Source organism: Neolamprologus brichardi, chromosome 11, assembly GCF_056152115.1.
Source record: "Neolamprologus brichardi isolate AB-2024 chromosome 11, ASM5615211v1, whole genome shotgun sequence".
Lineage (NCBI taxonomy): Eukaryota > Metazoa > Chordata > Actinopteri > Cichliformes > Cichlidae > Neolamprologus > Neolamprologus brichardi.
Window position 1 is genome coordinate 31,182,501 of NC_142114.1, and position 27,443 is coordinate 31,209,943.

Consider the following 27,443-nt stretch of genomic DNA (forward strand, 5'->3'; position numbering starts at 1 on the left):
TCCTGAAGGTGAGTGCAGAGCTGCCAGGTTTCAGTGAGGATCTGGACTCCTCAAGCTGGGCGATGTTGTCCGTCTCAAACCTGCTGTAGAAAGCATTGAGGTCGTCAGGGAGGGAGGAGGGGTTGCTGCCCTGGTTGGGTGGTGGGTGGTGACCACAGTATTCACAGAGGCCATGGTCTTGAGGCCCTGCCAGGCTGAGTGGAGGTTCCCTGTGGTGAATTTTATTTCAACTGTGTCTTTATACTCCAGTTTAGCAGTTTTTATGGCCCTCTTCACCTTTGATGTGGCACTCGAGTCTTTTAAGTGATGTATGTGTAACACTAATTTTGCTAAGAGCTATTCAAATAAACTTTATTATTATTACCATTAATATGATGCTAAAGAGGACCTTTGACGTATCTTGAGCTACCTGAGAACTTTATGTAGCTGTGAGCTTAATTTATGGATTTTTAAAGGATGTAAAAAAAGTTTAAATAAAGTAGAAGACAACAAACACGGCCTGCTGCCTGATTAACCTGCTGCAGCTGCTGCATCAGGACACCAACACTAAAGTTCGCCTTGCATGTGATGCAGAGATGCTGGAAGCATGACAGCAGATGAGTGAGGCTGCAGAGGAGGATTCAAACACAGTGTGGATGTCCTCATTGGCTGAGGGTCATGATGAAGTGATGCACTAATGAAGTGAGGGTGTGACGGGCGTAAGTATGTGACTGAACATGGAAGCTAATCAGTTAAGTGTCAGCGTGTTTGAGGAACGCATCTCTGTTCTGGCTTCGTGTCTCTGACCTGCAGACGCTCCTCTGTACGTGTCACAGCGAGGTGTGCAGGTGGATGCGGCTTCAGCTGCTCAGTCAAGCGGCGGATGAATCCTCCCACCTGCTGAGGCTCTCAGCGCGATGACATCCAACAACAGATTAAAGAGACGCTCATGAAAATCACATCACACAGATCCCTGTGCAGCTGCAACACTACAGTTAATAATTCATGTCATTCAGAGGCTCTGCTCGCTGATGGGTTCTGGGTAACGTAGCAGGTTTCAGCTCGGCGATGAGCAAACAAAGTGTTTGTGCAGAAGAATAAAAAGTGTGAGACAGCCAAGCACGTTTCTGCAGCAATAACCTCTGACAGCCTCATCATTCACTATGTTTCAAAGATCAAGAAACTTCTTACACTTTTCTCCTGATTCGAATGCTATCAACTTGTTATCAGCTGGTCCTATCAGCTGGTCCTATCAGCTGGTCCTATCAGCTGGTCTCAGCTGGTCTCAGCTGGTCCTATCAGCTGGTCCAGTCCTGCTCTGAAAGCTCAGGTCCTCCACTCCATGCTGATGTTCATGGATGGATTTTTCATCACATCTTCGAAACTAAAATATTTCAACAAAAATACTTTTTTCGTCTGTAGCACACTTATCTGGGCCCACGTTACCATGGTAACCAAGGAAACAGCTGTTTAAGGTAGCAGCTATGAACCCAAACTGCTGTGTTTCTAAACTTCACTGAGTTTAATGCCAGATTTTACAAACACACACACTGACATCAGGTGTGATTCAACCACAAAGCCTTACAACCTCCAGATGGTGACTGTTAACCCTTTAAAAGTGGGAAATATTAACTTCTTGTATATGGACATATATGAGTACAGATGAGTACAGATGAGACCAGAAAGACGAGAAACTGGGGGTGTCCAAATTCATGGGCTGCGTCCTCCTGAGGCCGCATTTGTAGACCGATTACGTCACAGCGACGCGCCGAAGGCTGTCCAAATTCATAGACTCCTCCGAATGCAGCCGACAAATGCGTCCTCCTTTTCCCCGAATTTGAAGGATGGGTCGGGTGTGTCCTTCGTGGCCTACCATATCCCAGAATTCATAGCGCGGCCCAGCCAAGCTCCAGTTTCCAACAATGGCGGCCGCTACTAAGTTTTAAAAGTACTCTTACTAATCTTTCTGGGTCACAAAATAAACTTTTAACATATTTTCAGGTGAGAAAGTAGCTGTGTGAACATCAAATATCTGCTCGGTTTATCAAGATATCGCATATTTGCAAAAGTGCTTCGACGTTTTCGGAGACGTCTGTTACCCACCAGCTCGATAGCTCGCCGGGAGCTCGAGGGTCACTGAAGCCGCATGATATATAAGTCACTTAGACAACCTAAAAATGTTATTGTTGGGCTTTTTTCAGTGTTTTCTTTGTTCATGAGTAAATCGGTTTGGCTGAGATTAAAGTTATTACATTAGATTAAACTTTATTAATCCTTTGGGTGGTTTTCAATAAACGTCAAACAGAAAACTGATTAAACAGAAGTGTGAGACGGTCGAGAGTTTCCTCCAGTGTCCTGTTATATTTTAGATAGCAAGGAGCAGACGGCCGAGTTTATTAAAGTCCACCGAGACAGCGGTGACGCAGGTCAGAAGGCTAGACCGTCCAATTTCACAGCCGTTTACTTCCAGCCTACCCGACCTTCTGAGGACCCGGCCCACGTAGACCGCGAAGGCCGGGTCCTCAGGAGGATGCAGCCCATGAATTTGGACACGACTGTGCTCAGTTCAGAAAATCAGTGATGGAGGCGATGGGGATAAAAAACCATGAAGACGGCGACTTTAAACGCCAGGGAAGAGAAGAATCCCTGTGCTTTTATTTTGAAAGTCCAGTCGCTGATAACCTGTTAACCACCAGTGGAAGCAAAATACTTATAAATAAGGCGGCTCATGACTTTTGCACAGTACAGTACTTTTTCCCCTTTATTTTGTCAGTAAGCAAACAAACATGTTAACCTGAACGGCTGAGAGCAGCTCAGGGATGAGCGAGTGAACTCTGGGTTAGCGACTTTAATTGGACTGAATTGGAATGAATGAGCCACTTCGTGCTGTTCAATATTCAGTTGTTGTGATTCATGACTGCGGCGCATTAAGCCGCATTCGGGGCAGGATGGAAAACCAGGCCAGCTGCTCAGAGTTCATGCATTTTTCACCTCTGTGTTCACACTGGTTCAACAGGCCCGATCAGCTCCACTCAGCGTGTTCCTGAGTTGTAGCAGTTTGTCTCCACCAGCAGCACAAAGCAAACCAACTGCTGGCTGCTTACACGTCGGCTGGATCAGTGTTAATGCGTTTCCTAAGAGTTGTGCAGCTTCACCGGCTCTGAATCGAAATGTTCTCGTGTTGGAGTTTAACACAAGGTGTCGATAATTCAGTGAAATGCAGAAATGTGATTTACATTTTGATCCTCGAGTGAAAATGACCCAGAAATGACCAGCATGTGAGGCTCTGTGATTGGCTGATTGCCAGTGAAATGCATTGTTTTTTAATAGACACAAAAGACTGCAGTTCCTCTGACGTCCAGCAGAGGCAGCAGTGAGTCAGTCCACCAGACTTAAAACTTTACAGCAGAAATAATCATGTTTCCAGCCTGAAACACAAACTGTTTGCTCTCTATATCATTTCTCCCTCTGTAACACCTGTACAGGTAAGAAGGGTTTCAGAACTCACCTGTTTAAATCTGAAAAAGTCTTAAACTTTGACTGACGGCTGGATGGTGACACAGGAGGATGTAGCTGCTAGCTGTCTGCTCAGCTTCACCTCAGCTGATCAGAATCCCTGAACTGGACCTTTGACCGTGTAACAGGTAATATTGATGCAGTAATATGGCTGCTGTGAGGTTAATTGTATTAACGGACAGTCCAAGAAGTCTGAGCTGTGCTGAAGGGGGAAAAGGTACTGTAGTACAGAAGTACTACAGAGTACTTTACTACACTTTACTACAGTACCTATGTGCCTCAGGGGGCATTGCCATGGAGATGGCTCTGTTGTTCTGTGACTGAAACACACAGCATCCTGTGATCAGCTGATTGAGAGGAAGAGTGACTCAGCGTCATCATCACTTGCTGTATAAATAACACAGTGCTGTGTGAAGCTGTGAAAAACTGCCTAAACGTGTCACTGCAGAAGGACAAATGAAGGGGGCGGGGTTTCTCGGGGGGGGGGGGGGGGGGGGGTCCGCGACTCCTGTCCCACTGACACAAATACTCCCTGAGAACATGGATTCATCTGCAAACAGCAGCTGCTTCACACTAGCGCTGCCACAAATGATTATTTTTGCGATTAGTCGACTAATCAGATCATCATCCACTGGACGTACAACTTACAGCTTATTGCACCAGCACAGGGGTCGGCAACCTGCGGCTCCAGAGCCGCATGCGGCTCTTTAGTCCTCATACTGCGGCTCCGCGTGGTTTGGGAAAATAAATTAGTATTTAGCTGAAGTGTATTTTATTTGTGTTTAGTTCTTTTTTTTAACTTGTAGTTCTAAATTGGAAGATTATTGTGATATTGAAATATAAAAATAAAATTATATTCTATTATTTTTTTATCGCTCATAATAAGCGTCACACTCGCGGAAGCCGGTGTACCCGCCGAAACGCCGTGCATTTATCGAGACTTTCAACCCCACGTAGGCCAATTATGGATCTTCGGATCCACATTATGTCAGCAGCTCCACCATGAACTATGTTAAAGACAAACACCGCTCACGCCTGACAGATGACAGCTTACAGTCCTGCGTAAAGATGAAAGCCCCGATTAGCAGACGCTGTGCGCAGAGGTTCGGGACCATAAGTCTTATTGTAAACATATCACGGCAGACCCGACGATGTTTGCATGAACGCGCTTTTCAGCATCTCTTTATTGACCACTTTTCACACACGGTTGCTGTACGCATACAGCCGGCTGTAGCTTTTCACCTCACAGCCCGACATACACCACCAACAACACAACAGCACAGATAGCGCAGACGTAAAGGCAGCGAGGCATGATTGCGGGTGTGGCTCAGGTGCGCCCGCCTCCCCTGCAGCAGCGCTGCAGACCACGCCCCGCCGCACGCATTAACCTGGTAAAATATATATTTAGGCAGAATTTTGCAAATATCTATTTTTAATTTTTCAGCAGCATAGTGCTTTTTTACCAATTATTTTTTAAAAGTCAGGTCAAGGCTCCAACTGCCCAAAGGCGATATAAGGGTGGTGGCTGAGAACAGTTTTTGTTTGCTGGATCATTTTAGTTCAGCTGGGTGTCTTTCCTTTTGTTATATTTCTTTAAGAGTTCAAAATGTGTTGATTACATAAATAAAATGTAATTTTCTCTGTAGCACTTCATGGATTTCATAAGCAACACACCTTAGTTGTTCACACAAAGCATAAAGGTAAAAAACAATATATACAGTGTTATCTTCATTTTAGATGTCAAAAAGTATTTGCGGCTCCCAGAGTTTTCTTTTGTGTGGAAACCGAGTCCAAATGGCTCTTTGGGTGTAAAAGGTTGCAGACCCCTGCACCAGCAGCATCTGCTCTTATATAACTATCATTAGCTTACAGCTTTAAGTGTTTAAGGTATGTGCTAACTAAAAATAAAGACAAGATTAAATTTATTAAATTTTAATGAAACTTGCAGATTGTTTCGGTGAAGTTTAATAAACTCCTTGCTATCTAAAATATAACAGGACACCGGAGTAAATTCTCGAGCATCTCACACTTCTGATAATCAGCTGTCTGCTTGATGTTTATTCAGCTGTGTAAAAACTATAACTTTAATCTCAGCCAAACCGATTTACTCAGGAACAAATAAAATACTGAAAAAGCCAAACAATAACATTTTTAAGTTATCTAAGTGACTTATATATCATGTTTAACCTGAGTAGCGAAAGACTGCAGTGGGTTTGAAAACGATTAGCGGGAGTCCGGTGTTCTCGCTCTAGTTAGCCTAGCCCCCGGCTAGCTATCGAGCTAGTGGGTAACAGACGTCTCCGAAAACGTCGGAGCACTTTTGAAAATATGTGGTGTCTTGATAAACTGAGCAGATATTTGAGGTTTACACAGCTACATTCTCGCCTGAAAATATGCTAAACGTTTATTTTGTGACCCAAAAAGAATAATAAGAGTAATATTAAAACTAACTAGCTGCCGCCATTGTTGGAAACTGAGCTGGGCTGCGCTATGAATTCTGGGACACAGCTTCTTCTTCTTCGGGGTTTAACGGCAGCTGGCATCCTTGTGCATGCAGTGCTGCCATCTTCTGTTTCAGTCCGTTATTACACTCTTAAATCCTACTACTTATTCCTGCGTCTTTTGTGATCTTACAAAGCTTCAAACGACGTGTCGACTATTAAATCAGTCGTCGACGATTTTGATAGTCGATGTAATCGTGACTAGTCGACTAATCGTGGCAGCCCTACTTCACACAAACACTTTCTTCTTTCAGTTAAAGTGACGATGCTGTTCGTTATCAGCGTCGCAGCGCTGTGTGGTTCACCTCAGGTCACTGCTGTCCAACATGGACTAAAGGATCGAGTCCAGCGCTCTACATAGTTCCACATGTGTGAAGATTGCTGAAGATATCGTCCAATAAAACACCCAGCTGTTCCTGCTCTCAGCACCACTGCAGACACGAGAATATGTGTTTAACGTTTCTCTAAAAAAACCTGCTGTAATCATAAGAAAATAAGACTTTTTATTGAAATTACACTAATGTAGCGATTCATCGTGTTCTGTCAGTGGAAGCTTATTGAACTTGTATTTCTTTACATTCAAATAAACAATACACACTTTGCTCTATTTTTTTGCCCTAAAAACATAAAACACAAAGCCTGTAAAAAAAAAGAAAGAAGAAGTTAAATTTAGGATAAAATTCAATTTTCTGTAAGCTCCACCCCCAAATTCCAAATCGACCCAGAAAGGTGATTTTTACTTATTGAGTAACATATGTGTGAAGATAACCTGATGAAATATTAATCATGGCACTAATATCAGATGAGCCCTAAAAGTCTTCTTCTTCTAAATACTCATTCTTTTATTTTGAAGGAGCACAGTGCTTCCTGCTGTTAGACTCTGCTGTCTGTGTGGATAAAAACTTTGCCAATAGTTTGAAAAGCTCCGGATCGCTTCAACCTCCCTGTCCTGTGACCTGTTTCAGATGTTTGCGGATGAGCTGACGGCGGAGAGGTGGCGTCTTTACGAAAAGTAGCTCACAGGTAGTTCCACATTTGCTCACACTGCCCCCTGGTGACAGCATAGAGCTACAACATGCAGACGGCGATGTGCACCTGCAGACTGCCAACACACAAGCCTGACCTTTAAAGTGCTTTTTATATCAATTCTGTTCATTTTATGTGGCATTGTTTGTATTTTTAATTTGTCACAGATTCTGTTGATAACATGGAGTTTCTGGCCGCAGGGCGGAGTGCGTCGCCTCTCTCCAACCTCCAGCTGACACTGGGCTGGTTTGAGGTCATGCTGTGAGGTGGGAGAGCGCAGAGTCCAGGCAGGGAAGGAGTTACTGGCCCGAGTGGAGGAGTTTGAGCAGAGCGAGAGGATTCCTGCAGTGGCGAGGACGCTGTGCCGGTCTGTGTGGTGACGAGAGAGCTGAGCGTGAAAGTGAAGCTGAATGAAACGTGGTCCAAAACTCTTTCAACAAGATTAGGAAAAAGAAAGTTTGTAACTTTGAACTTTTCTAATCCTGTAAAAATAATCAGATAAATCTTGAGGATGTGAGCAGAGCGGGCTCGGCGGCCTGAGGCCCTGCGAGGCGTTCAAAGACACGGCGCCAGGTATTTTTAGCTGAATTTAATGTCCGATTATGCAGCTGCGGCACAGGTTTATCTGCTCGTGTTTCACGGGTTTTTATCAAAGCTGCACCTTTTACATCGCCTCCCTGAGCTTTATCGCTTCTTCATCTCATCACCCCACACGTCTGCAAATCAGCCCAACTTCAAAGCAAATATTACAGATGTTTCCCAACCTCTGGCTCATGTGCTGCACAGAAGTCTCTGAATGCAAAACAGGTCCTCACCGTCCACTAACAGGCAGCAGGGAGTCACATGACCCCTGTGACTTTAAACTGATTGGCTACACGGAAAAGAAGATGCAAGAAGAAGATAACAAAACAAGAATAGATTTTTAAAAAATGTTCTCAAATAAAGAAAGATCACGTGAGACACAACAAAGATTACACAGGGGTTAGAAAAAGATGCAAAAGGGCCCAAAGACACAGAGGGGACGCCCAAACTGAAAACACCAAACTAACAGATGCACAAAAACTAACTAATAAACCGAGAAGACGTGCAAAACGATCACAAAAGAGTCAAATAGTGATCTCAGAGAGACGTGAAAGGGGGAAAGTGGTCATGTGTGCAAAATTGGATGTAAAATAAATGAAAACTGAAAAGTTGTAAAATGTTGAGACATAAAAACCAAAGTTATTAAAAACATGTAAAATGATCACAAAAAGAAACAAACAGGTGAAAGGAAAACACATAAAGGGCCTGAAATGGTCCCAAAAGACAGAAAATGATGATTAAAAAACTAACAGACAAAAACTAAACAAGTTAAAAGTAGAAAAAAAAGAAAAATATTGTAAAAAGAAACAAAATGACAAAAAAAAAACCAAAGAAAGAAACAAAAACAGTTTTTTTTAAAACTGGAAATAAACAACAAACTATCACAAAGATTCATAAACGAAGCACAAATTCAGGAAGGTGCTGCTGAGGTCACTGTGACGTCACCACAGGTGGAGACGGATTAAACGGACTCACAGCATCGTTGCTCTGATCAGTAAACACCGAAAACCATAAATGATATCAAAGCACGAACATCCTTCATCCTCGGAGAATCAATCATAGCCGATGCTTTATCGATCAGTTCGAGCTGAGAAGTTTTTCCTCTGCAGGGATAATAACGAATAACTCGTCTCTGTGCGTGGCTCATATTTATGAATAATAATGATCCATCACATCGATTAATGAGACAAACACACAAAGCGATTAAGGACAAACATCCGTCTCCAGTCGGAGCTTCACTGGCTGCGAGGAAACGTCAGCGCTACTGAAGCTTCTCCTGCTTTTTAAAGTACCCGTGAAAAATCCACAGACAGTCACAGAGCTCACTGTGGGGTCATAAATCAACACCTGTGCTGTTTCTCACAAAGAAACACGAATACTCAATGTCCTTTCAAAATAAAGGCCCAGTCCTTTCATGTCCACGGGACTCAGTAAATTACGTGGGCTCATTTCCACATATCTGAGACACACTCAGCCAATAGGAGCACTCCAACATTTACATTCACCCCATAATTAAAACAACTGATGAACAAAGCAAAAGAAAACAAGACTGCATCCCTCACCCATGCATCCCTCACCCATCCATCCCTCACCCATCCCTCACCCATCCATCCCTCACCCATCCATCCCTCACCCATCCCTCACCCATCCATCCCTCACCCATCCATCCCTCACCCATCCCTCACCCATCCATCCCTCACCCATCCATCCCTCACCCATCCCTCACCCATCCATCCCTCACCCATCCCTCACCCATCCATCCCTCACCCATCCCTCACCCATCCATCCCTCACCCATCCCTCACCCATCCATCCTCCGTGAGACTAAAGACATGAGGAGGAGAAGATGAAAGTGCTTTGACCTGAGATGCTCAGAGTGCTGGAGTGAATCCAGCTTTAATCACGTCTCTGTCATCAGAAAGGTTAAAGAATCAGGCAGGAAGTCAGAGTGGAGACATAAACAATGAAAGAATGATGAGTAAAGGCTGTGAAAGATGAAGCTCTGAGTTTTTACCTGCTCAGATGTTCATGAAGAAGAAGAAGAAGAAGCTCCAGAGCAAGAAAAGCATCCAAAGTTTCCGCTCAGCTCAGACGGACTGAACTGAGATCAGCTGCGAGCGTACGGACACACAGCTTCATCTTCATCCTCCTCCTCCTCCTCCCGTGGCTGCTGGAGAGCCTTTCCAGCTTCCAGTCACCTCGCGCAGCTTTATAGCGGGGAAAGCCTCACACACGCCGGCGGAGAGGGAGCGGAGGACGTGGGAGAGGAGCGGGCTGCAGCGACCCCTGCAGGCCGCACACCGGCGGCACAGGCCGGGCAGCAGAGCCGGAGGAGCGCCGCTGACTCATTTGTAATAAAGCAGTACGGTTCACATTATGATCAGAGACACGGCAGTAAAAAAATACAAATTTACATTTTTATATCAGACCTCAGATTTACGAGCTTTTTTTTTCAATTCAGGTCATTTTTTTCTTCCCATATTTTTAAATTATGAATATTTTTTGTTTATTTATTGATTTATTTTATTTTTGAATTTGCCTTTTCCTTCACAGATTTTTGTTTATGTGTTTGTTTTTGTTAAATTTGGTTCTTTTTATTTGTTGTTTTTTGTAAATGAAATTGTTTTTTCTCTACTTCGTTTCTATTTATCTGCAAACTTATGATTCTTCATTTTTTGTTTTTTATGAATTTATTTTTTTTCTCTTCAATTTTCGACTTTCCACTTTTTATTTTTGTTGTTGACGGTGTGTTTATCCTAAACGTGTGCTCTAGTAGGGTTGTATATTTTTACTCCATTATATTGTGGATGAAAAAATAATTTTGTACATTTGTCCATAAAAACAAGACAGAAACACACACAACCCCCCCCCCCCCGCCCCCAAAAAAAACACAACCTTAATATGTGTGTGTGTGTGTGTATAGATTTTATTATTTTATATAAATAAATAAATATTTTATTATTTATTATATATATAATAAATAATAAATATAAAACATTTGTAAAAATATAAAAACCATAATATACATAAAACACAATTACTTAAAAGAAATCAATAAATACACAAACACTTCAACCGCTGCTTCCTCAGACTGCATGAGTAACAGGAACCGCTCACTGTCGGATCTGTGAGCGCTAAAATTACTGTTACTAGAGCCATCCAGTCGTTCTCTAAAAGTGAACATTAACTTTCTTAAAAGCGCTTTAAAAGTCCAAACACCCACAGCTACAAACATATGACTGGCACTACCACTTCTAGGTCTCCTGCAAAGAATTCTCATCGCATCATTATATGCAACATGCAGCTTCTGCGTGCTACATCGTTTGTAGGATGACCACAAGGGGGCAGTATATAACGGTGTGCAATACGCTTTAAACAAAGCCACTTTAACTGGAAGTGAACAAAAGCTGAATTTGCGTGCAGTAGCATTTGTCTGCACATAGAGCTTACACCGCTGTCCGTATATGTCATCATCATCATTCATTTGCTCAGTAATAAAGTGACTGAGGTATTTCACCTGCTTGGTTCTACATATCAAAACAGCACTTTTAACAGAATCGTACTTTATGTCATATCGCACACCATATTCATTAAGAAGCACCTGCAACCCAGCACTGCTTGGACTAAAAACAACCAGGTCATCTGCATACATGAGATGATTTATCAATGTTTTACTGTATGGACAAATCATCAACATATAGATTTAATAAAATTGCAGACTAAATCCCACCCTGTCTGACACCGTTGCTGACACCAAAGGGGGCAGAAATACTGCTTCCCCATTTAACCTGCATGTTCTGATGAGCGTACCAGTAAGAGAGAATCCTCACGATGTATTGAGGAACTCCCCGTCTCTTCAGTTTATCAAAAGTTTTCTGTGGTTCACTCGATCAGAAGCCTTAGAGGCATCAAAGAAACACACGAGGACAGATGAATTTTTAGCCCTGTACAAACTGACTATTTCCTTGAGTGCATATATGCAGATGTCAGTGCCGTGCTTTGGTTTGAAGCCAAACTGATTATCCAGAGAAGAGATGAACACACTAACTCTGTCAAACAAGATTCTTTCTAACACCTTAGATAAAATACTGGCGAGTGCAATTGGCCTGTAATTATCCAAACAGCTCACTTTTGCAGCTTTGTCCTTCATAACTGGTACCAGTAAAATACACAGCATTGAGTCTGGTAATATGCCATGAATCATAAAGCCAGGGAAGCAGAGCGCTAGAGGAGCTAGCCTTAAACTAGCATGTTTTAAATGTTCTGCAGTGATGTGATCCAAACCAGAAGCTTTATTATCAGATAACTATGAATGGCTTCATGTGTCCCTACACTTATTGTGTCATTACTCATGTCAGAATTGTCCTCACATGGTTCACTTTTTATACAGTTAAACAACGCACTGTAATGTTGTCTCCATAACGCTGCAATGTTATCTGCCCCAGAAACACCTTCAACAGTTGATGGTAGAGATGGTTTACAATTATTAAAAGCAAGTTTATTGAACCTATTAGTATTATTATTATTATTATTGTGCTGAATGCTGTTTTGGTCCAGTTGATCTGTTTTTGGTCACTTTGTGTTTTGGTAACATGTTTCTTGTTCGAGTCTATTGTTTTTCTTCCTTGTCACAGACACTGTCTTAGTCTTTTTTTCTTATTTTTTATATTATATTTTATATTCTTAATATTGTCTTGTTATCACCTTATTTATTCATACTTGACATCTTATTTTGTTTCAATTTTTCCACTTTTTTAACTTTATTTCCTTTTGTTGTCACCTTTTTTAAAGATTCATTTCATTCTTTTTTCTTTTCACGTATTGTGTCACATTTTCACGCCTTTCTGTCTTATTTTGGTTATTTGAAACTCTTTCCTTGTTACTAGCGTTGAGCACCTTTACTTTGAAAATCTTCCCGGTGTTTTCTTCACGGCAGGGCAGAATGCGGAAGTTTGAGTAATATTAGAGAGGAAGAAGGCTTCGAGTTAAGACTGAACTTTACAGCTGGAAACTTTATCTTCGTCCTCAGCGGCAGAAAACTGAACGGTGAGTTTGTTTCTGAACATTCGCGTTTTTATCGACTTCAAACTTTATCCTCACTTCCTGTTTTAGTGGTTACGTTACGCAGATTTCAGGCCACCATCAAAAGTCGATACGAAGCCCACAGCGCGTCCGTTTCACGAGGAAGTGCGACGTACGCCAGACTTCATTCAGAATTAGGTCAATTTTATTTTCCAGGGTCGTTTCTGGAGAAAAGCGCTGAATTAAAATCATCGCAGAATCGTGAGATGTTTAGTGACCGAGCCGCTCTTCATTTCGGCAGCAGCCTCTTCGTCTTTATCGTGTATTTGATCGCGGGCCGTGTGAGCTTAAAAAGTTGGTTTATCACCGAATAATCTGCAGAGTAGGGGCGTGCAGTGTGTTCAGTTTGTCGGGACACTCTTTAACCGGACCTGCAGCTGTCTGTAATCACAAACTCGCTCATTATCAGCATTTCTCATTACAGTTCAGTGTTGTGGTTCAAACATGGCCGACTGGCTTCATTAACTGCTCTTATCACACCTGAGCTGTGCTCACCTGCCCCGATCACTTTCGCTTTCACTACTGTGAAAATGAGAAATTGATCTGAGATGTCCCCGCAGCTCCGCGGAGAAGCTCCACGGAGGAAGTGCAGACGGGCGCGTGCAGAAATGCATTCCGCGACCTTTTAGCGCTTTTCACTTCATTTGTCCTGCGTGACGTCATGTCGACCTTATTGCTGTTTATGAAGACAAACGAGCCTGACGTCATATTTAGATCTGAGCTTTTTTTCTTTCACTGTTTGTTTTTTAAGGTGGACTTTGTGTTTCGGCTGCTCTGAAACAGGGATTTCCCATCGTTGGACATAAATACATTACATCTGTCCTTAAATCCAAACCACAGCCACCATCATCTCTCTGTGACTGCTTTCTGCTCAGCAGCTTTAACTTCACGTTCATTCAGCGTTTTAAAAAATCCCACCTGCTGTTTAGGTGCAGCTGGGTATTATTATTATTATTATTATTATTATTAAACAGATGAATAAAGGTTGTTGGTGGGATTTTAAAGGTGGTCACGTGGTTCCTGTGGAAGTGGGCGAGCATTTGAGATATAAAATGACTTCGTCTCCCGTTGAATGTGACGTAAAACAGGATTCAGTGACGTGAGTTTTGACCCCTGACCTCTGAACAGGCGGACTGTGTGTTGATGTGGTTTCCTCCTTTGTGAACTTCGAGGCTGCTGCAGAGATGAAGTCTGATGGTGGGGCGAGCTTTAATAACGCTGCCGTCCTGAGAGCAGATCCGAAGCGAGGTTAACGGTTAGCGAGCTTAAAGCCACAGTTTTCAGTCCTCTTTTCACCATCACCATGGTAACTGATGCTGAGCACGCCTGACTTGAAGTGTGTTTAAACAGTTTTTGATGTATGAAACCTGCTGAGCTGGAACTCACCGACTCCGCTGAACGAAGCCCAGCGTTGAACGTAACCTGCCCTAGAGCAGTTTGGGGCAGCAGCATATGTTGCCATGGTGACGTATCTTTGCGGTTATCCTTTCAGGTTTACCTGCCAGTCCAGGTAAGCCTGAAGTTTCCTCTAAGCCGCAGGTCCCGCCTCGTGCTGCCGGCCTCTGGTGTGAGATTCGAGTGACAGTTATGGCTCTGAAATATTAGCACTGCAGGTTTTTGTCCCGTTTAGAGCAGAAACCATGAGTGTGTGGTGTTCGTGATCTGACGTCTCTGTTCTCTCTCTCAGCTCCATCATGGCTGAACAAGTTTATACTCCCACCACGACCCCAAACCCCGGGAAGAGCTTCTGCCTGATCCCTTCGGCCCACCTGGACAGAAACCGCTTTATCCTGAAAGTCGTTGAAGTGGTGAGTTCAAAGATGCTCAGACTCATGTGACTCTTCGTTAGCCAATGATATGCTTTCGTTTAGCATTCACTCACACCTGCAAACTGTGTGAAACCTTCAGGGTTTCCTCATCGTCGCAGCTCATTGGCTGAAACTGAAACGTGTAAAAGTCTGAGTAGCTGAAATGAAGCTTCATTTGTTTCACTCCTTCACTTGTTTTTACACTGAGCTGCTCTGTGAGCTGACACTGACATCATCAGCGTCCTCTGTCTGCACGTCTGCAGACTTTCAACTAAAACTGTTCAAGTAAAATATTCAGTAAAAAAAATCACGACCTTCCTCAGATTTAAAATTAAAGAATTAAAAGTTGTTTTTATTTTAAATCAGTGATATTTAGTTGGAGATTGGGATTATTTAAACATTAATGTTGGTAAATGATTAAATCGTCCTTCAGAATAAGTTTCAGATACGTGTTGCTCGCTCTCAGGCTCTGCCCGACCTGCACGCGCTCTTTAAACTTCCTTTAACAGCGAGGATCGCGCCCCTGCAGGAAGACGCCGGCCCTTCCTGTGGAGAGGTGCCCGGTTTCCTGTCCGGTGTGGTGAACAGTAGCTCAGTCTGAAAGCTGTGACAGAAGAGCAGCTTTCTGATGCTTCAGAGAGGAAAGATTCATGATTTAGGTGCTGAAACTGAAACTGTGTTTGACATGTTGCTGAAACTTTGCCTCAGATGTCTTAAAAGACTCTTCGTCTCTGCTCCCTCAACTCTGACTCTGCTGTGGGTCTGATGTTTCTGTGACCGTCCACTGTGCAGGAAAACAATGCAGCTGCTGCTCTGTGACTTCCATGAATTATGCACATGTGCAGCGATCCTGCAGCTCAGTGTTGGTGAAACAGTTCAGCTCTTTACATGTCAGAGCTGCAGAAGGAGTCGCAGCGAAGAAACGCACATGCAAACGGGCGGGGCCTCGGGCGTGTGGGCGGGGCCTCGGCTCTGCAGATCATAACAGCCCAGAGAAAAGTGACCACTGACCATCTGCAGGCTGGAGCGTATAAAACAACCTGAAGCGACGAGTGATGTCTTGGTGGCCACGCCCAGCTGTGTAGCTGACAGGATCTGTTCTAGTTTCAGCTCATTTCAGGGTCGTTACTGTGGAAACCCCCAAAAACTGAAAGCGACCGGCTGCAGAGTCGATCCTCTGCGAGTCTCTGCAGGCTTACGACCATCAGCTGACTGACAGGAAACACTGTGAGCGTGAGAAATGGTGACACAGTCTGCACTCGTCACCGGTCTGTTAGCGATGATGATGATGATGATGACTTGTTTGCTGCTTTTAAAAAGACTTGTATACCTGAGTTGGATCCATGCAGGTGAGGTGATGCTGTAATGTCCCGGCAGCAAACATGCTAAAATAGGCGAGGAGTGATGAAGGTAACCAACAATAATATCATCGCTGTGGACAAATCCTCCTGGACCGAGACCAAAACAGCACCTGAGCGCTGCTTTCAGGATTAAAGCAGGTGTGCTTTCACCTCAGTTTGTTAGGATGTGCAGCACGCTCCTCACACGGCCTGCCTTCAGGCTGCTCAGCACAGGAAATGCTTCCGCAGTTTGTGGTGCGTTGACAGTCACTGCCAGTAATCAGACAGGAAGCTGCTCCACTCTCCTGCAGATCTGTTTGAAACGGGCTTTGCAGCTGGAACCAGATGTTTAACGGAGGCCTGAACACAGCTGATGTGTCTTAGTGACCTCACGAAGTGCTGACCTGCTCGTGTTTAATAACTCCAAAAGAAAGATCTGTCATCAGCGTCGTCTTGTTTCATGAGGGATCCCCTCGCTCTTATTCTGAAAGTTCAGTTGCTGCTAACTAACTCGCCCAAGCACATCCTGTCCCGTGTTTCGCCCTCTGATCCAGTTCATGTTGTGGTCACACGTATTCCAGCAGCCGGTGGTGGACGGCAGCAGCCCCGCCGTCCTGGGAGACGAGCAGACTAACAGACAACAAGAGCTGCTGATTATTTGCTTTATTATCTATTTGGTACGAAGTACTTCAGAAACCAAACATGTGCAGAGCAGAGTTACGCGTGCGCCTGTGTGCATGTATGTAATGATGTACACAGCGGTGATATTACCACAACAACACTGTGGAACATGGTGCCGCCTCTTTAACAGTTTGGCTGCTCTTCACAGACGAAGAGCCGTCTGAGCCAGAGCAGGGCGATGTCACCGAAACATTTATCACCATATACATCTGAAAATCTGCAATAACGATATAATTGACACGAGAAAAAATACTTTACAACTCCACAACTTTGATGTTTTTTTGGGTTTTTTTGCACTAATAATGTATTTTCACTTAAACAAGCAGCTGTTATTTATCTGCATTAAAGTTAAATAAATAATTAACAGTGCAAATGCAAATTCCTCGCTGACAGTTTAACCAAAAGGCATTTCCAGTGGAAACTGGCCGACATATCCTCAGCATAACCATGTGTAATATCCACAAAACTTAAAAAGAGGTTATACACACACAATACGGTAACATTATGTTGAAGCACAGTACGTATCACTCCGCGAGGCTCCGCCTACGATAGCCGTAATGCTCCAACAATCCATCAAGCGGTGCGGCTTCGTAGCTTAGCAAAGTCGTACTGAAACATCTGACAGATTTTCGAGCGCCGTGCACATAAAATCGTCTCGAGGTCAGTAAACACAACCAGAGTTCATACATAAGGCACACGGGATTATAAGGGGCTCTGTCGACTTTCAGAAAAATCAAAGGATGATTTTAAGTGCGCCGTATTTTCCAAACAACACGGTAATAACGACGGCCCGCTAGCATGCGCTACCAAAAATAGTGCTTTGTTGTGTATCTGACGGACGAAAGCTAAACCAGTTCCACACCAGTGAAGCTGCAGCATTTTTACAAACCAGTTCAGCTTCATCTGTTTCATTCAACGATCCACTTTCGCCGCCGTGTGCGTATGAAAACAAAGGCCCTGCGCATGCGTGTTTTACCCATATTCTATCGCCATATTTCATTTTCTTATCGTTGCCCAACATTTCACCGGTGTTACCGTGAACGGTATGATATGGCCCAGCACTGGTCTCAGCCGACAGCAACACCAAACCTGCTGCTGAAGTCAGACGCTCTTAGATGAACCGTGTTACCGCCACGCACCGAACAACTGCACGGAAACACTCGCGGCGTGAAACGCGCTGACATCTGTGAGTGTCACCACGGTTCCAAAAACAAGAAGCGAAATCTGCGTCAGCTGCTTTCAAGCTGAATTTTTAAAAGTGTCGCTGCATCAGTGAATCGAGCAGAGATTCAAACACAGCAACACAAACGCACGCACGTTTCTGTCCAGTTTCCTCCGTTAGCAGGGGGCGGAGACTATTCCATCTGGCGTTGTCCTCACACAGGTGGTAAACACATTTATGTGTATGACTTGAATCCTTCTGTGTCCTGACGTTTTGAGGACGTTTTTACTGCTCTCAGAGCTGCATGGCAACCACTGGTTGCTAGGGGAAAAATCTGTTGCTTTTGTGCAGCGATGTGGCAACAGTTACCGACAGTTTCACTGAGAGCACTCTGGTGCAGCGCTCTCTCTGCATCTGACCTCTGACCCCCAGCAGCCAGTCGAGGAACGTGCCGTGGTGTCTGCAGTGGCGTGAGGAAGCGCGTGTCAACAGGCCGCTGTATGAACCACACGTGTGCAGGTGCAAAGATGACCAAACGAGTCTGTGACTTCCTGGTTACAGGAGACGGGGATGAGGTCGCTTTGGTGCTTTTAATGTGGAGCTGAAGTGTGAATCCACACTCACACATCCAGTCTGTGGCTCGGCGGCTCCTACATCAAACATCATCGTCTCTTTCATGAGCAGAATTTAACAGGAAGTGGAGGTTCGTTCGTTGGGGGCTGTTTTCAGATTAATGCGTAGCAGCCGGACGGTGAGGAGCGCGGTGGATTGGGTAGCCGTGCTCCGTTGTGCGAGGGAACCAGTCGGTGTGTTTGTGTGTGACCTCTCTGTGACTGGATCTTCCTCATCCAGCAGCTCTTCAGGAAGCTGCAGAACGGGAAGTGAAAGTATTGCGGAGCGGTCAGTTTGGCTGTCGTCAGCAGATCTCAGAGCTGCTGTTGCAACAGCTCAGTGAGGTGTTCGGTGGGAGGACGGCGCCTGCATCCGGCCCCGGGAGTCTGCAGGGAGCTGGGGCGGGTGGGTGCTGGGCAGAAAGAGGATGTGCGGTCAGATCTTTGTGAAACCTTCCTGCAAAACAAACTGAAAGCCACAGACTGAAGGAGGTTAATGTTTCTCCATGTGGGCAGAGCAGCTTTGCATGAGTCACAGCTCAAAATAATCCATGTTTATGTCCATACTCAGCCTCTGTCCATCTAAACCTCTGATTGGCTGCCCCTCACAACTGCAGGTGTGCGTTACACAGTCACCACATGCATGTGCAGGCTGCCTCCAGCCTGTTCATCCACAGAGGTGTCGCTACAACAGCTGAGCGTTTAATCATGTTAGAGAAATATAACCTATGAAAGTTGAGAATCGCCTCCTGGTCGGCTGAAGGTCAAAGCAGCGTGTTTGTCCAGCTTCAATCCCTGCCTCTCCAGGTGCTTTCACAATAAAAGCTTTCCACTGTCTCAGTGCTAAAGAAGTTTATTGTGAAGCAGACAGGAAGTCCCTGTGAGTTTTTAACAGCAGCTTCACTGTAGTGCAGGATTCCCACTGTGACTTCCTGTGGTGTGAGTTTAACCCCAGTCAGCTCGCCGGGTCACGTCTCACCTGTCCGTGCTGAACAGGAAGTCTTTCAGGGTGATTTCAGGGCGTGCACGCTGGCCTGTGTACGTCAGGTTTCTAAAATCCAGCGTTTCATGAGTGACACATTTGTAACTTTCAGTGTTTTCATTACTGCAGCATCAGACGTCTGCTTTCACAGCAAGATGAAAGGAAGAGCTGCTGTTTGTCACACGAGCGACGCAGAGGCGCAGCCGGGCGTCGATGCAGTCACTGCAGCGCTGTTTAAAGCGTTCACGTCTGAGACACTGAGAGGATCTGGACTTGTTGGAGCGTAAACTGTGATTGAAACGAGCAAAGACGCTGAAAGCTGCTTCACATTTGAACCCGTTAAAGCGTAACAGGAGGGACCATCGAGGTGAGCTGAGCAGTTTGTCATATTTCAGGGTCTTTGTGGAACAAAAGCACTCTGTGTGTGAGTGCAGCTCACTGGAAAAACACGGTTTCACCGCCGGCCTCGAATCAGAGCAAACTTCGACTTCCAGCTGACCTCAATTTCATGCGAGTCCACCGTTTCCAACCCTGAGACCTCAATTTATTTTTGAGGTTGTGCATCGAAGGTGAGACAAAGCTGTCAGCGTGGAGCTCCACGTTACCGCCGCAGGGCGAGAGCGTGTTCGCCCTGTTCTGCAGATTCGCCTCTTTGTGTTCCCTAAAGTAAACCAGCTTGGACACGATGGAGGCGATCCAGCGCCGGTGATGACACACGCTCTCCTACAGAGCGACAGCAGAGGTGCACGAGAAGGTTTTTGATTTCCACGTTGCGCCCACTCGCTGCGTTTCTGATGTGACTTGGAGATTAACAGCACGGCGACTGATGACAGTGATGCTGGAATCAATCTTTGTGTGTTTATGTTCGTACAGTGAGAGCAGATCAGTCAGTGCAGGATGTTGATGATGGGCACAAACACAGTGGCAGGATTTACACAAACACTCAGATTCTCTCACGTTTCACGTTTTCTGCGTCCCTAAAAATGTTCTGGTGGTACAGAACATGTAATCAGATTACTGAAGGAGAATGACTCACGTCGGTGTTTCTGACTGAAGGATAAAAGGATCGGCGCCGCTCTCGGCCCGCTGACGTCGGGCGTCTGCTGTTAGCTCTGTGGTTCGTCTGAAGAAAAGCACAAAGCCTTTTTATAACCTCAGGCTCACTTTAACGTGGAACATTCCTCCAGTTAAACTCGCCGCTGTGACGGAGACAGAGGCTGGCGTTCGGTTTAACCGAGGACAAACACGCGACAGCGAGAGGAAAGTATCCCTGCTCACGTGCACGGCTGTTTAAAGCACAGACGCTGGTTTGTTGGTTCCTGGTGCTTATCTGTTGGCGTGACGATCTCCTGGGTCTGGACGAGCGACGCCTCTCCTCTCAGCTGTCTTTCTGCTCGTTTTGCAGCTTTACTCGTGACTTTATTCTCTTACTAACCACCTCACGACCACGGGTGAGCGTTGGAACGTAGACGTGCTCTCAGTCATCTCGTGTCCCGCCTTCCAACCACCGTGAGCTCAGAGGGAGGGCTCTGCAGAGAGCCGCTGCTCCACGCTCGCCTACAGACCCGGAGGTCGTGGCGTGAAGAAGCCGACGGGACGGCGTCACCTGCAGAGAGGAGGTGTGCAGCTCTGACGCGCTCCTCGAACGTTTCAGACGGAGGAAATCGGGCAGGCTTGGACTTTCTCGAGAGTGCATTCGACACATCATCGTGTACTTACATCTGGACCAATCAGAGCACACTGGTGTCATTTCTTAAGGTTTCCGTCCTGATAAGTGGTCAGAGAGTGGGTGTGGTCCTGACGTCCTCCTTCAGCAGTTACAGGAAGCTCCTCCTGCACGGCGCCGCTCTCTGAGTCGTTTAAAGGTCAGTTTACATTCACAACACGAGTGTTTGGAGCCTGGAAGAGCTCAGCCACAAATTCCTCCATGTTTGTAGTCCAAACATCCCCCCCTCCCCTCCCCAGGCTCGTTCTGCCTGCTCTTTCAGGTCCCCAAACTCGGGGGGGGTCTGAGGGCTGAAGCGCTCCTACCGACTCCTGCTGGATCTCGTGGTCTCGCCGCTGTGGTGGTTCAGATGTGGCGTCCCTGCGATGGCTGCTGGTGTGGAGCGACCGCTGTTGTTGCCGCCCACACAGATCTGAGCGGTCGGAGCGGTTCGACCACAACTAATGAAATGCAGCAGAGCCGGCGCCTTCGTGTTGTCACGCCGGCCTGAAGCTGCCAGCAGCTGCTCAGACTGGAGACGCCACATTTCATCCAATAAGCTGCCATCGTCTCAGACGAGAGGACGAATACACGGAGCAGAGGCTGACGGAAGCTGAAGGTCTTCCTACAGGAAGAGGAAGTGGTGACTGTCGGGTCAGTTTCTCCCCGTGTGTCGTAGTCGCAGCGTTCGATGGCGGGAGCAGACGTGCAGAATAAAACTGACAAATCAAACGAGCGTTTTCGGCGCCTGGTGAATACGCGAGCTGCTGAAGAAGCTTTTAGCGGGAAAAGTGAAACAAAATAACATTTTATGCAAATATTTCTTCATAATCATCGAAATGTCTGACAAAATATGAGAATAATCGTTGTTATTGTTCGTGCTTTAACGCAGGGACGTCAAACTGCAGCCACTGTGACCCCGAGTGGGCCGGCCCACTGTGATCCCGAGTGGGCCGGCCCACTCGTGATCCCGAGTGGGCCGGCCCACTGAAACCACACGTTTTATTGTAAGACTGAGCTCGATGAACCTGCAGATGATGTTTTTATTCAACTAGTAAAAGACGAGCATCTGCACAGCACCGTCCTGAGTAAGTGGGCGGCCGTGGTTTCACAGGCTGTGACAGATTCACAGTAGTGTTCACAGGTCGGTCTGTAGGAGAACATCTCGCTTTAACACGCCGACTGTTTGATGTATGAAGCCAGCAGGATCATCCCTGACTTATATTTCTGTTCTGTGCTCACCTGTGCTGACTTCCTGTTTGTCCCTCAGGTGCTGTCCTTCATTGCCTTCGTCCTGGAGGAGACGGTGGACAGCTGCTTCACCTGCTCGCCTCTCTACTTCTTCGAGTTCGTCAGCTGCACGGCCTTCCTCTTCACCCTGCTGCTGCTCGTCCTCCTCTCCACTAAGCTGCACGAGAAGATCCACATCGAGGCGTGGCCCACGGTGGTAAGAACCTGGAGATTGTGTTTCAGCCACTCTTCTCCGCTCGTGGGAGAAAAGTCACCGAGTGTTAAACCGTCGCTGAATCTGAACAGATTCATGTCTGGCTTTATTTAGAGTCACTTCCTCTTTCAGAGCACATTCTGATCTTTGTTCAGGCCCACTTCAAGCTACAATAACAACCCGACCGGCCGTCATTAGAGCAGGTCGTTACATGTTCACAGATCGTGAGCGTGTACCCGAGTCGCCCAGCACTGAGCCAGCATTAACCCAGCACACGTGATGCTCGTGTTATTCATGATCCTTTCACTTCAGTTTACACATTTAATTTTGCATCGTTTTGAATTTCTGGACAGATGAGGAACTTTTTACTATTTTTAACCTTTACTTGACTAGAAAAACTGTCTTTGCGTTGGTTCGCTGAGCTGCAGCATCAGAGCACGGACGGCGCAGCTTTCTGTCTGCGATGTCAGAGTAACTCTGAGGGAGTCGAGTACTCGAGTAAAGTCAGTGTGAGGAGGATGCGTGGCGGTGCCGTTTGTCCTCCTGTGAGCTTCGCCGTCGTCTCGCACCAAAATGAAAACAGACGGTTTATTTTAGTCTCTCCCTGATGACGCTTCCAGATGTTTCCCTCTCACAGTGTGGGTGCAGCGAAACTCGAAAACGAGAAGCGGACGATTTTCTTTCTGCACATTCAGACTCAGCAGGGTGGAAAATGTTTGCATGTGACAGCTGCTCTCAAAGCTGATGAAGGTCCAGCTTCAATCCAGCCCTCGCCTTCAGAGCGGTGCCTCTCTGATTGGCTGAGCACAAACCAGGCCGCCCCCACCTGATTTGTTTTTCATAGAGATGAGATTTAAACGAAACCTCCGTTCAATCATTCACGTGGAACCTAAATAAAGATGCTCATAAATAACTTCAGATTAAAGAAATTAAAGCGTTCCCTCATTCTCACGTCCACGTGCAAAAAACCTGCTCTGAACCAGGAAAGCGTGGGATTGGATGCGAAGAGGGGGAGGGGTCAGAGCATCAAGAGTTTGGTCCAGTAAAGTTGGCGTGAGTTCAGGGCTCGTATCTGCAGCCGTTTAAAGGCCGACCTTTGAGAAGCAGCTTCAGCGTTTTGGTCTCTGCTGCCAGAGACGCTGCTTCCTCTGAGGGGAGCGTGGACAGGAAACTGGGAGCTGAAGGCCGAGGCTTTCCGCTGCACTGATTTTCAGCGGCGCTCTCTTTCCACCGGAGGCCTCAGCTCCACCTCGGTGTGGAAACTCTTATTTTGGGATTCCTGCCTGAAATCAAAAGAGGAACAGGACGCCGACCGCAGCGCGGTGCTCTCATAACACCAGCGTCTGCTCAGACGGCTGACGAGCCACAGAGTTCTTCTTCATCGTAGCATTAAAGAGAAACCTCGACATGACGAGTCTGCCCGCAAAGAAACACCAGACAGGAACAGCAGCAGCTGAACTTTCACAATAAGAGCACGTTGTCACAGGGAAGCTTGATGAGGCATTTGAAGCCCACACTTCCACAGTCAGTGATCAGAGGTGCTTATGAGTCCTGCTGCTTATGAGGGGCAGCCAATCAGGAGGAAGAACTAATGGCGGTCAGAGTGTGTTTCCTCTGTGTGGTCTTTGTAGTTTAAATAAACTGAACAGAGGAGCTGAAGAAACAGTCGAGATGAGCGAAGCGTTGAGGCTGAACTCGGACTCTGGCGCAGCCGCCATGATGTCACCCAAAGGTTTCAGGCTTCACATCTTAACGCGAGCATTTTAGCCACCGCCTCGCCATCAGCGTCGGCTTCCTGTTTAGCACTCAGGCCTAAAAGCCTGATGGCGTCGCCCTGCTGTCAGGCAGCGTGGACGCCAACGACTGTGACAACGTGAGAACGAGGTAATGTAAGATCGTCACGGTCGCTCCACAGACGCATCTACTCAAAGTGTCAGTGATCGGGAACGTTTGTGAACGTCACCTTTCACTTCGGTACCACAGCGAGCGCCCGCCAGCTGTGGCGTGTTTAAATACGAGTACGAGCGGTCGAGCCTCGTTAGCCTCAGAATGATGGACTCATTCGTTCCCGCTAAGCGATGAATTAAAACGAGATACGGCCCCAAACTCAAAGCGTGAACCGCACCGTGTCTGCAGACACGCCTCACACCCGCAACAAGTCTGAACTTGGTTTTATTGCAGCTGCAACTTTAAAGACGTCCCAGAGTGAAACTGAGAGGCTGGAAGCAATCAGAGAGAATTGATAAAGATTCTACTACTGTAAAAAGCTGCTTTTACACGCACGCACACACACACACTCACACGCACACTCTGTGACTGAAAACCAGTAAAAGCAGCTGTCATATAACTGTGTGATGCTGCCACCTACAGGCTGCAGACTGAACTGCACTTGTAGCCTCCAGTCAGAGTGTTAGAGCTCTACACCGTTATATTTGTGTCACTATTCTGAGCGCACGTAAACAAAGTTTGCAGGTGCAGGTTTTGTATTTTGAGGAGAAATTTATTTTGAGCGAAGAAAAGCTGAATTTGAGTGAACAAACTTCATTCCTGCGTGCAAAACATGTATTTCAGTGTTTGCTATTATACACACACACACCGGCAGCCGCACTCTCAACATTTCTGCCCGTGCGCGCTCAACTCTTTCTCTACACCGTTATATTTGTGCCACAAAACCAGCCAATCACAGACTTGGATGCAAAAAAATCTGATTGGCGGTTTTGGTCTCCAATCAGCTCGAAATGACGAAATGCAATATCCCAGAATGCATTTCGTCCCAAACTCAAACGAGGCAGTGGCGGAGGAACACAGAGGGGCGGAGTTTGAAATATTACTCTGTCTGGGTCACAAAATAAACTTTAAAGATATTTTCATGCCAGAATGTTTCTGTGTAAACTTCAAATACCTGCTCGATTCATTGCGAGTGAGCGCAAATGCAAAAACTGAGCGAGAGGGGCTTCTGGTGTGTGTGTGTGTGGATAATGGCAAACACTGAAATACAGTTTTTGCACGCAGGAATGAAGTTTGTTCACTCAAATTCAGCTTTTCTTCGCTCAAAATAAATTTCTCCTCAAAATGCAGCACTTGCACCTGCAAACGTTGTTTACGTGCGCTCAGAATAGCGGCACAAAAATAACTGAGATGGATCAAAGCAGCAAAACATTTTAACACGTTTATTCCGAGACTGTTGTTGGATCGTAGCTCTGAATATGAACTTGGACTTTCATGAACCAAAGTGTGGATCAGCAGGATTGTCTCCATTAAAATCTGTCACATGTGAAGTATTACAAACAGCTTTATTATTAAGTATAGTGAGGCCGTGAGCGGTGAGTCGAGGGTTCAGCGCGCTGAAAAAATCCAGACTCGAGGCTCAAAATGAAGCGTGTGGCTGTTTCACGTCACGCTGCAGCCTCCAGTTTGAGAAAAGTCCACTTTTATTGTTTTGTTGATCCGGTCAGATTGAGGGCGGCGACTCGGAGACTGTCGGAGGCGCTCGTCTCACCTTCTTCTTCTTCTTCTTCTTCTCTTTTACAGGACTTGATTTACACCGGGGTCATCGCTGTGCTGCTCTTCATCTCCTCCTGCGTCTTCGCCGCAGACCGCGGCTCTTTGGTTCAGGCGACCGTTGCTGTGGTGAGAAAACGTCCTCGGACTCACACTACCCTCCTTTCCTACCTCCTGAATCTTCCTTTCCTTCTATACCTCCTCCTTTCCTTCCTGGCTGACAGTGTGTGTTATAGGGCCACAAAGGATTATTTTGATAGTCGACCAATCGTGGCAGCCCTAGTGTGTTATCAGGTCACCTACAGCAGCGCTCTTCTTCTTCTCTGTCGTCCAGGTCTTTGGCTTCTTGGCGACTGTGGCGTTTTTCATCGACGTCGTCCTGAATGTGAAGAGCAAGGGGCTTCCCTTCCTAAACAAAGGCAAGAAGCAGGAGCACACTAACGGCATCCAGACGGCGGCAGAGGAGGAAAGACTCAAAACCAACGAGCCAGTTTAAGCGTCTTTCTGCTCGTACGCGTGAGGTCGCTCATTACTTTTCCCAATATTCCTCTAACATGATGGTGAAGGGGCGGAGCTTCCAATGCTGACCTCACGTCCATTTTTTTCTTTTTAAATCCAGTTTGTAGTTTCCCCAGCGCTGAGGGCGCTCTGCTCAGAAATCATCACCCCGTCGCTGTGCAGAGCGCCGAACACAAGAGACACTAAAACCATCAAACCACTAAATCTTCTGCTGTAGTTTAGATTGTAGGATTCATTTTTACGCAGTTTGTGATAAACGCTTTGCTTTATCGTCCTGTTGTCATAGAAATAATCAGACGGACGAGAAGGAATCGCAGTAGTGTTTTCGAAGGCGTCGGCACCTCCGATTGGTCCGAGTCGCTCCAGCAGGATCCTGATATTAAAATATATTCTCCTTACTTTTAATTTGAATGAAATGTTGCACACTTTTACCTGCTCACACCAAGGAAAATATTCCTGATTGAAGTACCGTCTGTCCCTGAACGCCTCACGATGCTCAGGTTGAGACAGAGAGCGTTAAAGTCGATTACTCATCAGCCTTACTTGTGTTGAAATGACTCGGAGTGTCCAGCAGGGGGAGACGTCTGCTCATCAACCATCCAGGGGCTGTTTCATAAACGCTCGTTTAGTTGATGCCGACGAGTTAAAGTTCATTTCATGTTTTTTATCCGGACACTGTGGAAATACGTTCCTTTGCCAAACGTGCCTTAGTCCTTAAATTCTCCCTGTGGACCAGTCAGGTTTATCCATAGCCTGTATCTAAAAGATGGACCTAGCTGCTGTGACATCACCTGTTGGTTGGTGATGAACGCTTTTTTTTTTTTTTTTTTTTTTTTGAACGCTTTCACACAACAACGAGCGACAGACTTTGTTTCCTACCAGAGTCGTCGCCCCCTGCTGGACATTACAGAGCATTAGCTGTCAGGTCTTTTCATGTTTTGTGTCGCTCTTGACATCATTTTAAAAGTGAAATTGTGCCTTTTTTTTTTAAACATACTTTTTTAC

At 45.9% G+C, this 27,443-nt stretch overlaps 2 protein-coding genes across 2 annotated transcripts in view; one reads left to right on the forward strand and one right to left on the reverse strand.

The window, feature by feature from the left end:
- Nucleotides 1–9,771, reverse strand: part of cpne4a (copine IVa) — a 95,388-nt gene extending 85,617 nt beyond the window's left edge. Inside the window, exon 1 of the mRNA XM_087848581.1 lies at nt 9,618–9,771. The gene's annotated coding sequence lies outside the window, so the exon portion shown is untranslated. The remainder of the gene's footprint in view (nt 1–9,617) is intronic.
- Nucleotides 9,772–12,538: 2,767 nt separating this feature from the next.
- cmtm6 (CKLF-like MARVEL transmembrane domain containing 6) lies at nt 12,539–26,836 on the forward strand. The gene is made up of 5 exons (XM_087848583.1): nt 12,539–12,649; nt 14,373–14,493; nt 22,245–22,421; nt 25,950–26,048; nt 26,254–26,836. Exons 2-5 carry the CDS (start codon nt 14,380–14,382, stop codon nt 26,413–26,415), a joined length of 552 nt encoding a protein of 183 aa, XP_087704709.1. The 5' UTR covers nt 12,539–12,649; nt 14,373–14,379; the 3' UTR covers nt 26,416–26,836.
- Nucleotides 26,837–27,443: the final 607 nt, after the last annotated feature.

What these genes read in the sequence shown, in the direction of transcription:
- cmtm6 (XM_087848583.1), top strand. Translation starts at nt 14,380, where the DNA reads ATGGCTGAACAAGTTTATACTCCCACCACGACCCCAAACCCCGGGAAG. An exon ending in TCGAGGCGTGGCCCACGGTG is followed by an intron (nt 22,422 to 25,949) that starts GTAAGAACCTGG and finishes TCTCTTTTACAG; the next exon opens with GACTTGATTTACACCGGGGT. An exon ending in TTCAGGCGACCGTTGCTGTG is followed by an intron (nt 26,049 to 26,253) that starts GTGAGAAAACGT and finishes TCTGTCGTCCAG; the next exon opens with GTCTTTGGCTTCTTGGCGAC.